This window comes from Antennarius striatus, chromosome 20, assembly GCF_040054535.1.
Source record: "Antennarius striatus isolate MH-2024 chromosome 20, ASM4005453v1, whole genome shotgun sequence".
In the NCBI taxonomy this organism is placed as follows: domain Eukaryota; kingdom Metazoa; phylum Chordata; class Actinopteri; order Lophiiformes; family Antennariidae; genus Antennarius; species Antennarius striatus.
In genome coordinates this window covers 10,503,325-10,517,500 of record NC_090795.1, presented here as the reverse complement: position 1 = coordinate 10,517,500, position 14,176 = coordinate 10,503,325, and the positions used below count along the sequence as shown (strand labels likewise).

The 14,176-nt window shown below is 40.6% G+C and overlaps 1 protein-coding gene across 6 annotated transcripts in view; it reads left to right on the top strand.

Moving 5' to 3' along the window:
* ctnnd2a (catenin (cadherin-associated protein), delta 2a) overlaps window positions 1-14,176 on the top strand; it is a 223,506-nt gene that overhangs the window by 154,729 nt on the left and 54,601 nt on the right. For all 6 annotated transcript variants that reach the window (XR_011039039.1, XM_068343824.1, XM_068343822.1 and 3 more), the window contains exons 13-14: window positions 3,214-3,346; window positions 10,638-10,851. Coding sequence is in view for 5 of the 6 variants with exons in the window: in XM_068343824.1 (XP_068199925.1) it covers window positions 3,214-3,346; window positions 10,638-10,851 (347 nt within the window). In the remaining variant the exon portion in view is untranslated. The remainder of the gene's footprint in view (window positions 1-3,213; window positions 3,347-10,637; window positions 10,852-14,176) is intronic.

Below are 14,176 nucleotides of genomic sequence, written 5' to 3'. Positions count from 1 at the left end.
AAGACACCTCAGGATGATGGATGCTTCCAGAAGAGCAACAAAACAGCAAACCTGTGCCTGACAATACATTTGAATACAATATCACGATGCATTGAGCAAAAAGGAGGAGTAACAGCAATTCAGCTTCAAGCTTTGGCTTTTGTGCAGAAGAAATGGAGAGATTTGCAGAAACAATCAACAGATCTGAGCTATCACTCAGACTGCATGAGCTTTATTTCAATTATGTTAGTATACTTGCAGTACATGCATCCATGTGTGTCCTGTTATGTACAGCATCAGTGTTGATGTCAAGGTTTCAGCTGTCGAGACCTGAGTATGAAATCAGGGAGATGTGAAAATAAATTCTATAAAAGAGAAAGAATCTGTTTAGATTAAAGTAGCATCATATGTTTGTGTCTCTTCTATCACAGTTTACCACAAACCTGTGCTGTGTGTGTGTGTGTGTGTGTGTGTGTGTATGTGTGTGTGTGTGTGTGTGTGTGTGTGTGTGTGTGTGTGTGTGTGGGTGTGTGTGTGTGTGTGTGTACCCAAACGTAACCACCACACTGGTCTTTCATATCTGCCACATCTGTCACTTTATCTGTTTCCGACCTCCTTCCATTGCCACCCACCGGTATCCTAGGATGTCAGTGTTTTCCTGCCACACCCAGTCTCTCCACTGAAAGTGTTTCTATAAATCTCACCTCCACATGCCTCAAGAAATAGCAAAGTAACCCATCTAATAGAGAAAACCCAGTTCTGTGCAGCAACTGTACCCCTTAATTTATTCTTGTACTCGCCAGCACATCATATCAGAAACATGTTGCTGAGGTTTTGACAGAACAAGTCTACAAATTGCTCTGTGCTGAATTTATTACCACACAAAGGATATGGCACATAAATGGCTGTACATTGCTTTTTTTCAGGTTCATCAAAAACTATGTGGATATTTTGTGTGAACCTGGCAGCTTTTTTGGCACTGTCTCTTTGATCAGTTCTCTATTTCATGGGCTGCAGCCCTCTCCTTCTGCATCCCGCTGTTTCACGTCATTGGCTTGTCTCTTCAGGGAGCATCTTCCAGGGCTGTTGCTCTCATTAGCACCCATACTGGCATGACTGGCATCTCATCTGAAGGTTGTTTTCTTCAGTCTTCATCCGTTTTTTTATTATTTTATCTTCCCTCACTCCAGTCCTAGCCAGAGTCGCCTCCGAAGGCTCTGGGTTTTCCTGCTCTCCCTTTTCCTCTCTGGCTTTTCCTGGCTTTTCCTCTCTCTCTCCCTTCCAGGGTGTTTTAATTAATGGCGTGCCATGATGCTTATCTTATCAGCAGATCACTCTGCTTTCTATTAACTATCCTGGCAGAGCTGGGAGGCTATATGACACACTCACACACTTAAACACACATAAGTAGTCATTAATAAATAGTCAGAAACATGGATACATGTACAAAAACCTAGAAGAAACACACTTGTAAATGTACATACAAACAAAATGTCAGACACAGAAGCAGTTGGGTGCAAATGGACACATATGATCATGATCTTAAGCTTGTCTCACACACTCATACGCACATGCACAGACACACACCTACATAAATAAACAAACTGCCCTGATGGTACCTGATTGTGTGATTTAAGGACTGCTGTTTGAGGGTCTCTCCTCCTAAATCCCCTAAATGCCTTGGGAATCCTTCCCTCTTTCTCCCTCTCTATATCTCTCCTCTACCTCTCTGCTTAAGCCCTGCTTTATGGCTGAATGAACACTTATCATTCGGTAGATAAAGAGCTGTCCACGCTGCAACTTGTTTTATCTTTGAGAGCCATGTTTACTCCCCGTGAATGCTCGGCTTTCCACAGATGTTTGGAAGACCATCTCCGTCAGATCGCCTGATCTGACGGAGAAGTGTCGAGGCTTCATTTTCTGTTGTGAAAAACTTCAGACACACATACACACACAGACATGCAATTTCCTTTAGCCACTCAATTTATACTCTCCAGGTGGGTCAATCTATCTGTATTTGCCACTTTTTTGCGATTGGTGAGACTGAGCTAGGGGGCAAAAACAAATTGTTCCTCACAATAGCTTGATGTGGATAACAGTCACTCACATTTTGGCACAGAACAGTGAGCACAATAGCAGAAACAACAAAATCAATCCTCAAACACCAAAATCGATGGGAGCCGCAAAATTTCCACGTAGTTTTTCGTCTGATCTCAGTGAGAGTCGACAGTTTTTTGAAAGCAGTGGGATGACAAGAGGGAGGAAATAACAGAAAACATTTTACCGTGTGGTCATTGGAGAAAATATTACCGTAGATTGTGGAGACACACACTTGCACATAGTCACTGCATGTTTTTTACTCACTCGTAATTTCCTCATTTGGTGGGGGTTGCCGCAAAACAATATCCAACAAGGGATAATGCAATAAACGAGTCTATATTGGGTATTATCAAGGGATGAGACATTTGTTTCACTTTGTCCAGTGTGCTGACAGTAGTTCAAACTCCTAATAGTTGAAAGTATGGAACATAACTCACATCACCAGTCACATTGCTGACAGCTTGTAGTCAGTAGTATTGCCCTGTGCAGTTCTTTAGTTCTTCAGGCCTTTCTCTAAGTTTACCTATGATTGCTTCACAGCTTGTGTCGGTTCACAGTTCTTATATTTTATTAAGATGTTTGCGTAGTGTTTGACTACCCTAGCCTCCAGCCTGTCTTTCATCACAATAACGTCTCAATCTCTCTGTCCAAGAGAGCTGTCAAGATTTGTCTATGTAGCTTCTTTGCACATTGTATTTCCTGTAAAAATACCCACAAACAAATAGTGAACACTATTTCCTCGGAGCTTCTAGATGTTACACTTTTGGGTTTTTTAGACATAATTTTAGACCATTTCCAAGCTATGTTTGGAAATTAAGGCTTAAGGCTTTTATAAACTGTCTGGAAATGACAGTGTTTGGCAAATTGGGCAATGAGTGAGTGACTTGCATTATTTCTTTCTCTCTGCTATTTAACCTGTAAAGATCGCTCCCAACAGAACACAGCAAAGTGGGTTTTGACATTTAAATTATTCTGTTATTCATACTCTGTATTTTTATCTGTCTGTCTTTCTCTGCTTATACTGTGCATCAGTGTCAGTGAATGAATTTTTTTTCAGATACTCTTCTGTGTTCTTCTGATGCTCCATTTAAGTACTACAGGAAACAAATTGCCTCTGTCTGTCTCGGTTTGCAGAGAGTTTGGGTGGAGAGATCCGGAGCTGCCAGAAGTGATCCAGATGTTGCAGCACCAGTTCCCATCAGTGCAATCCAATGCTGCAGCATACCTCCAGCATCTCTGCTTCGGAGACAACAAAATCAAAGCAGAGGTTTGTGTCTGTAATCTTGTGCATGTATTTTATCTTAGAGTGTGTGGTTTCACCTCGTGATGAGTTGGCATCTCATCCATGGTGCACCCCTCCCCTTACCTGTAGCCTGATGAGAAAAGCTTCAGCAGGCGTGACTATAAGACCTGTGACCCATAAGGCAGATAAGCAGCTGTAGAAGAGACGATTGAAATCCTTTTATATAGAGGATGGATGGGTGGATGGATGGATGGGTGGAAGGATGGATGGATGGATTGTGGTTTTAATATTGTGTGAATGTTTAATAGAGAAGGGAGTGACCTTATCTTGGATGATGTGACCTGTTGAAAGGTGTACAGAATTACAGTATTTTCTACACTATAAGGTACACTGAATTATAAAGCGCACCTGTAACGAATTGTTTATTTTATAATTTATTTTAAATATATGCGCACCGGATTATAAGGCAGACTGCGGGTTTATGGAAAAATTTTATTTATTTTACATCTTCCTGCAGTCTTTCCTAGAAATACAGCTTTAACATTCCTATATGATGTACAGCGTATAGCTTTCGACCCTGATCTGCTGCACTGTGCCAGTAAAGTTCGATTAGTCCTAAAGTCACACACAAACACCCCCCCCCACACACACACACACACACACACCGTTTTACTCTAACAGAATCAATTTACCAGTACACACAGAGGAGGGCATTGTCAATTTTTTTCGACAAGAAATTAATTTCATTAGCCGGTCAATAGCTGCCACTGAAACCTCATTGAAAAGTGATACCTTTGCTAAAATACTCATTCGCCCACAATTACAGCAACACAACCAGACTGAAACAACAACAATAAAATAACATTAGCTGTCTCCAAATGGTGGCAATTAAACAATGCAGGTCTAAACATGAAAACACAGCTAATTCATTCACACCAACCCACTTACCCTCCCACACAAAAGACTTGCACAGACACCAAATCACTTACATACAGAAACATCACATTTCATTCCACACTCATTCCCTCATCCACCAAGTGGTCAGGTCATTTGTAACCGGTGTAATTATGGCCTGAAATGAGGTGTCCAACAATGGAAAAAATAGGAGGAGGATATTGGCGCCAAATTCTTTGGTCTACCTTCCTCATCCTGATGATTGTCCTGCTCCAGCCTCAGTGAATTGCCAAACATTTTTCAATCAAGGAATGATATCAACTGGCCAAAGAGATGTTTTTCAGGCATTTAAATGTAAAATCTACACTGTCACATGCTGATTGTGATAAAATGCAAAATGAGCTTCTGGAAGGAAGGACACATAAGACCCTTATATATAAACTTGACAATTGCAAAGCCAGATACATAAATAATATTAGTTTATTTAAAATTCATTTAGTGATGATGACTCATATATTGTGAAACTTTTTATTTTTATATTTATATTCATTCATCTTCTTAAACGCTTCTTCCGCTTTTGCGTGTCACAGGAGTTGCTAGAGAATATCCCAGATGTCTTACGGGCGAAAGGCAAAAGACACTCCCAGTGTGACACTGTGGAGAAAATTCTTTTGATGTCCATTTACATTATGATGGACACCATGAATTAGTAATGAATCTATGATTCATCATACAGAATATTATTCATTTTAATATTCTCCCTATATTCTCCCACATACAATGTTTTCAAGTATATTCAACATCATTCTTTCACAGCATCGTCCACTGATACATATGATGTTTGACCAGGTATTCTTTTAATCACATGTGATCTTGTCCAGAGTTATTTTTTTCATAGCTATAAAATGATTATGTCATCAGATTTGTGACATATTTTTATACATATTTTTAATGATAAATCTTGTTACACATTACCGATGCATAACAAAGCAGATGCCATAAAAGGTAGCTCTTGAGTTGTCTAATTTTATTTAATCTTTTTATGTTTACTTTCTGCAAGGACAAATACATAATTTGAGTCTGTGTGTCATAGTTTCATCCTGCAGCATCGTGTCCTCGTTTTAGTCTCACAGCTGTGTCTCAAATCGCTCTCGGCTTCCGCAGACACACCTTGAATACTATGTTTGACGCTGGTTCAGTCATTGATTCTTCAAATCTTTTCATTCAAAATTCAACCTGGACAAAAAGTAATTACCATGATTTCAGGCCAATGACGGTAATTCTAAAGGAGTGCAATTCATTTTAATTGTAATCCATCAGTGTTTAAACACTGTGGATGTTTTTTGGATCATGAATATTCACTGAATGATTAGCCATTCAAATTAACACGATCTCCCGAATATGATGTCTCAGGATTGCCTTGAGGGACTTTATTCAAACTTGGCACAGATGTCCGCAAGGGTGAAGTGATTAGATCTGATGGTCAAAGGCCGAGGTCACTGTAACGTCACGTCTGTCCCATTTCTGTCAGCACCTGGGGGGGTTTCATTTCATCTGGTATAAATGTTTACTTCCACTCAAGGATGAGCCTGTAAGATTTTGGTGGGGAGTTGGCCACAACCCAAAGGTTTGCATGCTAATTATGACATTTCACACACATGATAAATTGTCTTGAAGTAAAGACAATAAATATATTCACTGGAATGCAGATGTAGTGACAACTCCCATTTGGCCAAAAATACACTTCATTTGACAAATGAATTCCAGCATTTACTATCTGCATTATGAGTCTGGGCAGACATGGGTGTAAATGGTTACTTGACTTGCTGGCAGATGCTTACTACTGCAGTGCTGTAATTCTAGTTTTCAGTCAGCTAGACAGACACAGATGGCAGGGGACACACTGAGCAGCTAAATACAGCCACGACATGGCTGCTAGTTGTCGCTAAAGTGATACACTGCAGGGCCAAAGAGCGCGGGAGAAACACAAATAGACAGAAGACGGAGCAACACGAGGACAGGGAGGTAGAAAGGAGTGTAGGACGAGATAACACTAGAGAATAATACTTTTTTTTCTGTCAAACTTGTGGTTTTATTGGATACGTGTAAAGAGCTTCTTTTGAATGAGTGTGTTTCTGTGTGGATGAGTTTTATCTACGTGAGAGAATATGTTAATTTATTTACAAAAACACATGTGAGACTTTCAGTAAATAGTCACGCAGATGATGGACACCTGGTATTAAGAAAGATTACTGTTGACCACAGAGGCAGCTTGATAAATTAATCTTCAGCATCCCTTCATACTTCATACACACACACACACACACACACACACACACACACACACACACACACACACACACACACACACACACACACACAGACACAAACTTTACCTGTATTACACACACCTCAATCACAGCAACAAATCATTTTGGGCAGCAGACTATAGATATCTATTTTTTCAACACACACGTTTTTTTAGCTGAGTGTTTATGTCGATTACATTTTCTTTAATTTGTCCTCCTCCTATATTTTTTATGATGCTAAATAGATTTTTGACATCATACCCGGTGGATTGTCGAGTGTAAAATGAATGTAGGAACCTTCCAGGTTGGAGGAACTGGATCGTTGTCTGTTGCACTCAGAATGTTGGTGTATTCTCACCATTTCACAGTTTGTTTTTAGATATTAGTTGAAGTCAGTGTGGTAAAGAATCGCATTTTTGGTTTCTAGACCAGTAACCTTGGGATTTGCAAGCTGTGATTGTCTGGTTAACGCATCAGCATGAAAGTTACCAATGACACAGCAAATCTTCCAAGAACGTAGCAACAGTGTAGCACGCTTCTGCTTCCCTTACACAGCACAAATTGCATGTGAATTTTTCCATTGTGGTTACTATAAAACGTAGTGTGAATGATGAAGTAGTTGAAGCAGTTTACCATTAACTACTTCAATTAAAAATGCTTTCATTGCCTTTTTATCGTTTTGGAAATTAGCAGGCACCTTTTAGGAGAAGAGACACCTCTTCCATCCTTGAGAGCTTTTATCGAGACTTATGCAAACGTGTTGTTAAATCCTTTCCTCAGGATTCTCCCACCCACCAGGTCACCTTTAGAAAATGTGCCTGCTTTGTTCTCTTTGCTTCGGTGGTCAATACTGCTGAGAGTCTCTGGATGGTTTATAAATTACTAAGCCACCAATATTCCCCTGTAGCCTTTCATGTGTCCCCCCATAAAATTGGTGTCAAGAGCTCAGGAAAACCCTTGAAAATGGGTTTACATCTATTTCAAAGTCACATGTTTGTATTAAACTAGATATGACATTAAAACATCTATGATTACTAAGCATATTGCTATCCAGTGTGGTCTTCCTCTTCAAGCAACAACAGTCTAGACCATCCAGCTTGTTTGTCATGGCAGACATTCTCTGTTTTAATGTGTGCTGCTGATACTGCTGTAAAATAAGCTCTGCTCCTGCTCAAAATAATATTACGTAACCACAGGTTAATGCCTTTTTTGGCCCATTTTTGATTGCTCCTGAGGGGAGTATTAATCTAGAGCCAAAAACACAATTAGGAAATTTTAAAATGCTCTAAAATACAGTTAGCCCTCGGCTATGCATGAAGAAAAGAAAATGCACTTTCCATATATGTATCCCGTCGGTGACCACATCCGAGCAACAGGCCATGTGCACTATGCTGCTGATTAGCATTAACGTTCTGTATGGGGCAACTTACAAACACTTGTTAGTTTGCTCATGCTACCATCCAAGGTGTGTGTCACCCGTGTATCACAATGTCAGCTTGTCTGCAAGAAGCACCTCTGATTTCTCCAATCGCAGCTGTCACTACTGAAAGCAGTTACCAGGCAATGCTGTCGCTGCGGGTTACCATTAGCCACAGATACCACAAACAGGGTAAGACAAAAGCAAATCAGTTTGCACTTCTAATCTTCTTTACACTGAATGGAGGAACAGAGGGAGCACAGAGGTATTGGCAGGCCTTGTAAGTAGCTCAAAGGCAATACAAAGTAATAGCATCATGGCTTTTATGGAGTAACAGATTAACTTTGGCACGAGCATAAAGAGGAGAGAGGTGCAGAGATCAGTATGGGGAGAAAAGGAAGAGGAGTTAAGACAGGAGGAGAGGAGCATAGGTGAGGCCTGGGGGGCCTTGGAGAAACAGCAAATCTAGTTGAGGAAATTGTGTGGTCAATGGAGCAAGGTTAGTTTGCCATTCACTGCATCCTTTAATCCATTTTAATTGAATAGATAAGCAAAGTCATTTTGCTCGATAAACTCCTGCTGTGTCATCAAACAGCTTCCTCCTCTTGCTGCCCTCCATCACTTTTTTCTTCCTGCTTTTTCTCCTTTCACTTTTCAAACGTTGATTTCACCAAATACTCATTCTTCTTCTATATTTTTGTTTTCATTCTTGACTGTTGTTTGAGTTTTGCCATGCGAGTCCAAGCAATTAGTTTCAGCCATAATTGCTGAGAAACTTCCATAAGTCTATTTATTTCACTGTTGTTGACTTGCCTTGGTGGTAAATTTCCGCTCCATCCATCGGATCCTGAATGAAACATGAATCAGTGACAACTCTGTGAGACCAAAAAGAAACAAAAATGAAGAAAATGATTCCCAGCAACTTTGCCTGTTGCTGTATGCTGGAGATGGAATGGAAGTGGGTGAAAGACAGAGGCTCCCTCCACACACACACACACACACACACACACACACACACACGCACACACACACACACACACACACACACACACACATACTAGTTGCTCCAACCATGTTGGAGCTGGTCTCCTGGTGCTCACAGCAGCGTGTTTTTGGTGATTAGTGCTACACCCCTGTTGATTGCAGTAAACAAGTTGCCTTAAGGTGGTCTCTGAATTTTCATTAGGGCTTCAAAGTGACGTGGTGGGTAGTGCTGTTGCCTCACAGCTAGGAAGTTCTTGATTTGATTCCACCTATGGCTGCTCTGTGCAGAGTTTGCATGTTCTCTCTGTCTGCGTGGGTTCTCTCCAGGTTCTCTAGCTTCCTCCCTCCTAAAAAAACCGTAAGTGAATTGGTTTGTAGGTACGAGTGTGAGTGTGTTCATCTTTCTTTGTGGCCCTGCGATGAACTAGCGATTTATTCGGAGTGCACCCCACCTCTCAACTTGTGATCTGGGATGGGCTGTGTAAGCCGTGACCTACAGTAGATTCTAATAAGAGGCTGAAGATGAGATGGTTACAATTGTCTTGTCTTAAACAAGATGAATGAATGAATGAATGAATGAATGAATGAATGAACGAATGAATGAATGAACAAATTTGAATTAAATAACAAGGTGGTAAGCACTGACTGTAAAATGTGTCTACATTTATATCTTTCATTTCATGAAGTCCCACATTTTCCAAATTATCCATGGTGCATGTGGAAAATATTAATAATGTCTGAGCACATGAACAGTGTATTTAGAGGAACAATCCCCACCTTATATTGCTTGTCAAATGGCAAATATTAATGTGTTAGTGGCAACCTGTTAATGTGTGGTGCACATATACATGTTTTTGTAAGGAAATATGAACTAGACAACTTTAAAAAAAGAAAATTGAGGCACAGGAGCAGATAATATGCATTAAACCCTAGGAGCAACAGACATATAAAAATGAGAAATGTTTGCAATTAGAACAAAAGCACTGGCGATCCTTGATTCTGGATCACTAAGCTGCAGGCTCGGAAAGCTTCTCAACAGATGCAACACTGAGAGGAATTGTTAACATTTTTTTTTTTTACCTTGAAGGAATGCCCCTTAAGCCTTAATTGCCTCTGTTATTTCCTCTTTGGAGAAAATAAAACCATACAGGTTGTTAATATCCTCCATCCTTGAGAGTATGTTGAAGATGCTGCTGACAGCAGTGTCCAAAAATGGAATGAAAACAACTCTGGAGTGCAGAGGTCATCCGGTGTAGATGAGGTTTCTTCTCTCCCTTCACTCAGAAACTTTTCAGCTTCTCTTTTCAGGTAGCATCATTCCATTCTGTCAGCACTCATGACTAACAATGTCCATCTGTTGTATGGTAGCTAGCAGATTTCCTTTGGCTTTGTGCTGATGTACTGCGTAGTTCCTTCATTAGAGGTTTAAGGGGTTGGGGGAGACTTATCGGTGTCTTTGCCTTTCATTGTGCGTGACTACTAGGAACCTCTAGGAGGGCCATGAATATTTGTTTGTCTATCCTGGTGATGTTTGTCTTACTTAACAGAGGAAGAAAAATATTGGAATGTTGTTATACTAATAAAGATGGAGTCAATGTTGCTATCTTTCCCCTGTTGCTGTATATAATTGTCATTTTGGGAAAGTACAGTTATTAATCTAACCAACAGAAAGTGATTTTTTTTTATTTGATGTTGTTCCTGTGATTCTCAGATCCGCAGGCAAGGGGGCATCCAGCTTCTGGTCGACCTCCTGGACCACCGGATGAGCGAGGTTCACCGCAGCGCCTGCGGAGCGCTGAGGAATCTGGTGTATGGCAAAGCCAATGATGAGAACAAGGTGGCTCTGAAGAATTGTGGGGGTATTCCTGCCCTGGTCCGCTTGCTTCGGAAGACTGCAGACTTGGAAGTCAGAGAACTGGTCACAGGTACATCATCTGTGACGAACCCACAGCTCACCTCCCTGTAGCTGCAGTTATTTTTCAGCATGACTCTGCTTCTCTGGCCTCAGGAGAGGTTATAACAAATGTGCTTGTGTGTGTCTTTGTGTGTGTGTTCGATCGCGCATGCGTGTGTGTGTGTGTTTGGGGGGGGGTTGGATGTGTAGATTTGATGTTCACAACTATACTACATCTGTGAAATTTGATACACTCCTCTGCAAAACTAGTAAGTGCAGTAGATCAAGAAAGTTTCAGTGAGAGCAAGGAAAAGAAAAATAATTTTTCCTTTTGCACTTCTATATTACATGTAGTGGATTTAAACAACTGTGCAAGCAGTCACTCTCGTGAACCTTTTGAATTACATAGATTTAATGGAATTGAAGTAAAGTTTTCTCTTAAATTGATTAATTTTACGTTCAATCAAAGAATTTTCTTTAAAAAAAAACATGCAATTCAGTCTTCAGAAATCAAGGCTGTTAATTGTGAACTCATTCATCAGATGCCAATAAGATGAGATATTCAATATTAGTTGTCGTCAGCAAACTGATTGAAATTCTTGTTCTTGCATATTGTTTTTTTTTTTCTATTTGTCACCAAATTTTTTTAACAAATACTTAGGTCACAATGAAATGTGTGTGTGTGTGTGTGTGTGTGTGTGTGTGCGTGCGTGCGTGCGTGCGTGCGTGTGTGCGTGTGTGCTTTCTCCATGGTGACAAGCATACCATCAAAAACATGTGTCCGTACAAATATTTAAGTCGAGTGAAGCACTCCTGTTGTGCAATCAATGGTCAGTCCTGTTTTCACCTTGCGGGCATGAACAGTAGAAGTTAGCCGGTGCACTGGAGACACAGTGCAAACACCCACACTCACAAAGTAAGAAGTGCACATCTGAGTACACACACAGATGCTGGGTGCATACTGTGGAAATGCACACATACACAAATACGTATGGATTAAAATTTTAACACCCACCTAAGCACCTAAGACATTATATGAGCTGATATAATTTGATTTTGACTTCTCCTGAAATAGTTTGCAATATGCCTCCCACAAGAACTTAATATTATTCTGGAGGCCCTTTAGTGCTGCATGAACACATGCACTACATCCCTCTCCACTTAACACAGATACACAGATGCAAACACACACACAAGCACACACACGCACACACACACACACACACCACCTCAAGTGTGAGTTTAATCTAAACTGCAGCCAGTTATTTTCCAGCATGGCATTGGTTCTCAGCCGTAGGGCTGGCAATAATGATGAACTCCTGTGTAATGCTGCACAGGTGTGTGAATTGTATTTAGGCACATAGGTCACATGGTTCAGCCAATGAACATTAAAAATGTTATTACTAATGAACTCTGGTAAATTCTTGGTAAAGACACTGACAGGCTGTTGGCGAACTGTGACCTGTGATTGGTGGAAACATGAATGGTAGCAGCCTTGAAGGTGTTCTGGAGCCTATCCTTTCTTCTACCTTTTTCCTCTCCTTCACCAATGTTTTCATATCTCCCCTTGTCCTCCTCACACCTTTCATATCTCCCCGTCATCCATATGCATGCTGGTCTTCCATTTGGCTCCACGTCTAGCATCGCATTTGAGCCGAGCTTTGTGCATCTCCAGTTTTTATTTTATCACCAGTGTTCTCTCTGTTTGCGCAGACAAAAGCTCTTTGTTGCACGAGGTTAGATAAGAAAGAAACGCTCATGACATTCCCGAAAGATAAAGTTCAATTACACTCATTCACTCATACACACTCGTAAATGCACAAAAACCACATACAATGCATGCACACACCAAATACTGCGATAACGTCAGAGCAGGGCCCACCTCTCATGTTCAATTTGACCTCTGACACAGTCGTTCCTCCACAAATGGCAAGCACACACACACATATGCACACTCAAACGTTTACTCTAGACAGATCCCCATAGGTCAGTCAGTCCCCAGGGAAAAGAAGACCCAATGGATCTCAGCCAGCAAGGAGCATTCTATCTTTCTTTACAGAACCCTTGCACACAGATAACAGCTCGGATGGAAAGCAAAGAAGTGACTATCTCAGACCTTTTTGCAGTTAATAACGTGCCACATGTCAAAAGAGAATGACAATGACACAAGTGGATGGAGAAGGAGGAGATGTTGAGCAGGATCTGTCAACACTGATAGAAGCAAGTTGAAACTTCTTTTCCTGGAACTGGCTACTGAGTATTGTAAAACTCAACTGGAAGAAAGTTAGTGTGGGAGAGGGGAAACAATGAACAACAAATAAAAAAATGGTGATTAGAAGAACAGATTAAAAAGGCAGGAAAGAGGGATGACTAAACACAGGGAAGGGAGAATAATGCATTAAAGAAAAACAATAAGAAAGGAGTGAGGAATGATTAGATTACTAACCCCACAATGGCTGCTATTCTACTAAATCATTTCCACTGTCCCACATGTGCAGATCCCTCTTGCTTTATTTAACAAGTGATTTTATTCCACATTTAGAAACATAGATGTGCACCGGTTATATTCCCCAGAAACAACATTTTGTGCTTATTCTCAGCCTCACACCTCAGTGATGACGGTGACCAGACTTTGCTCATAGGGACATTCTGGGACTCTGACAAACATGAGTGCAGTTCTGCAGACAGCTCATGAGATGGAATGTGTGTGTTGGTGTGTGTGTGTGTGTGTGTGTGTGTGTGTGTGTGTGTGTGTGTGTTTGTGCGTGTATACTTCTGCGTGGTCCATAAGCAGATTGACAAATGAATTAAATGCACCACAAGCTCTGACTTTTTCAAACAGTCATCGTGGACACACACTCACTGTAAAATCATTCCTTTCCCTGCCTCTACCCTTCTGTAGGGTAGAGGTGTTGCTGCTGCTGGCTCAGTGAATCAGTGTCATGCATGACTCTACACTGTTGTCTGTCTACTAGGGTACTTAGCATATGACTCCACATTTCAATTGCTTTCATGCCACTGCAACCATATTTTGAAGTCTATCTTCATTTGCCTCACAGAATACCCTGCTGGAGCTTTAATTCACTAGTTGAGACTGTTGTGTAATTACTCAATAATTTAATTAGACATGTGTATTCAGTGTTTTTTGTTGTTGTTGTATATAGAAAGAATTAGTGCAATATATTGAATTTCTTTTTACATCCAGTGAAGCGGTCATGTATTGTAATTGTCAGTGTTTGTGTGTCCGTCCGTCCGTCCGCCCGCCCATCCACCAAATATCTTCACAATCATTACAGATAGAAAGATGAAAGAAAAAGCACATTACTCAGACTTTAAATGGGATGAAAATGAGATGG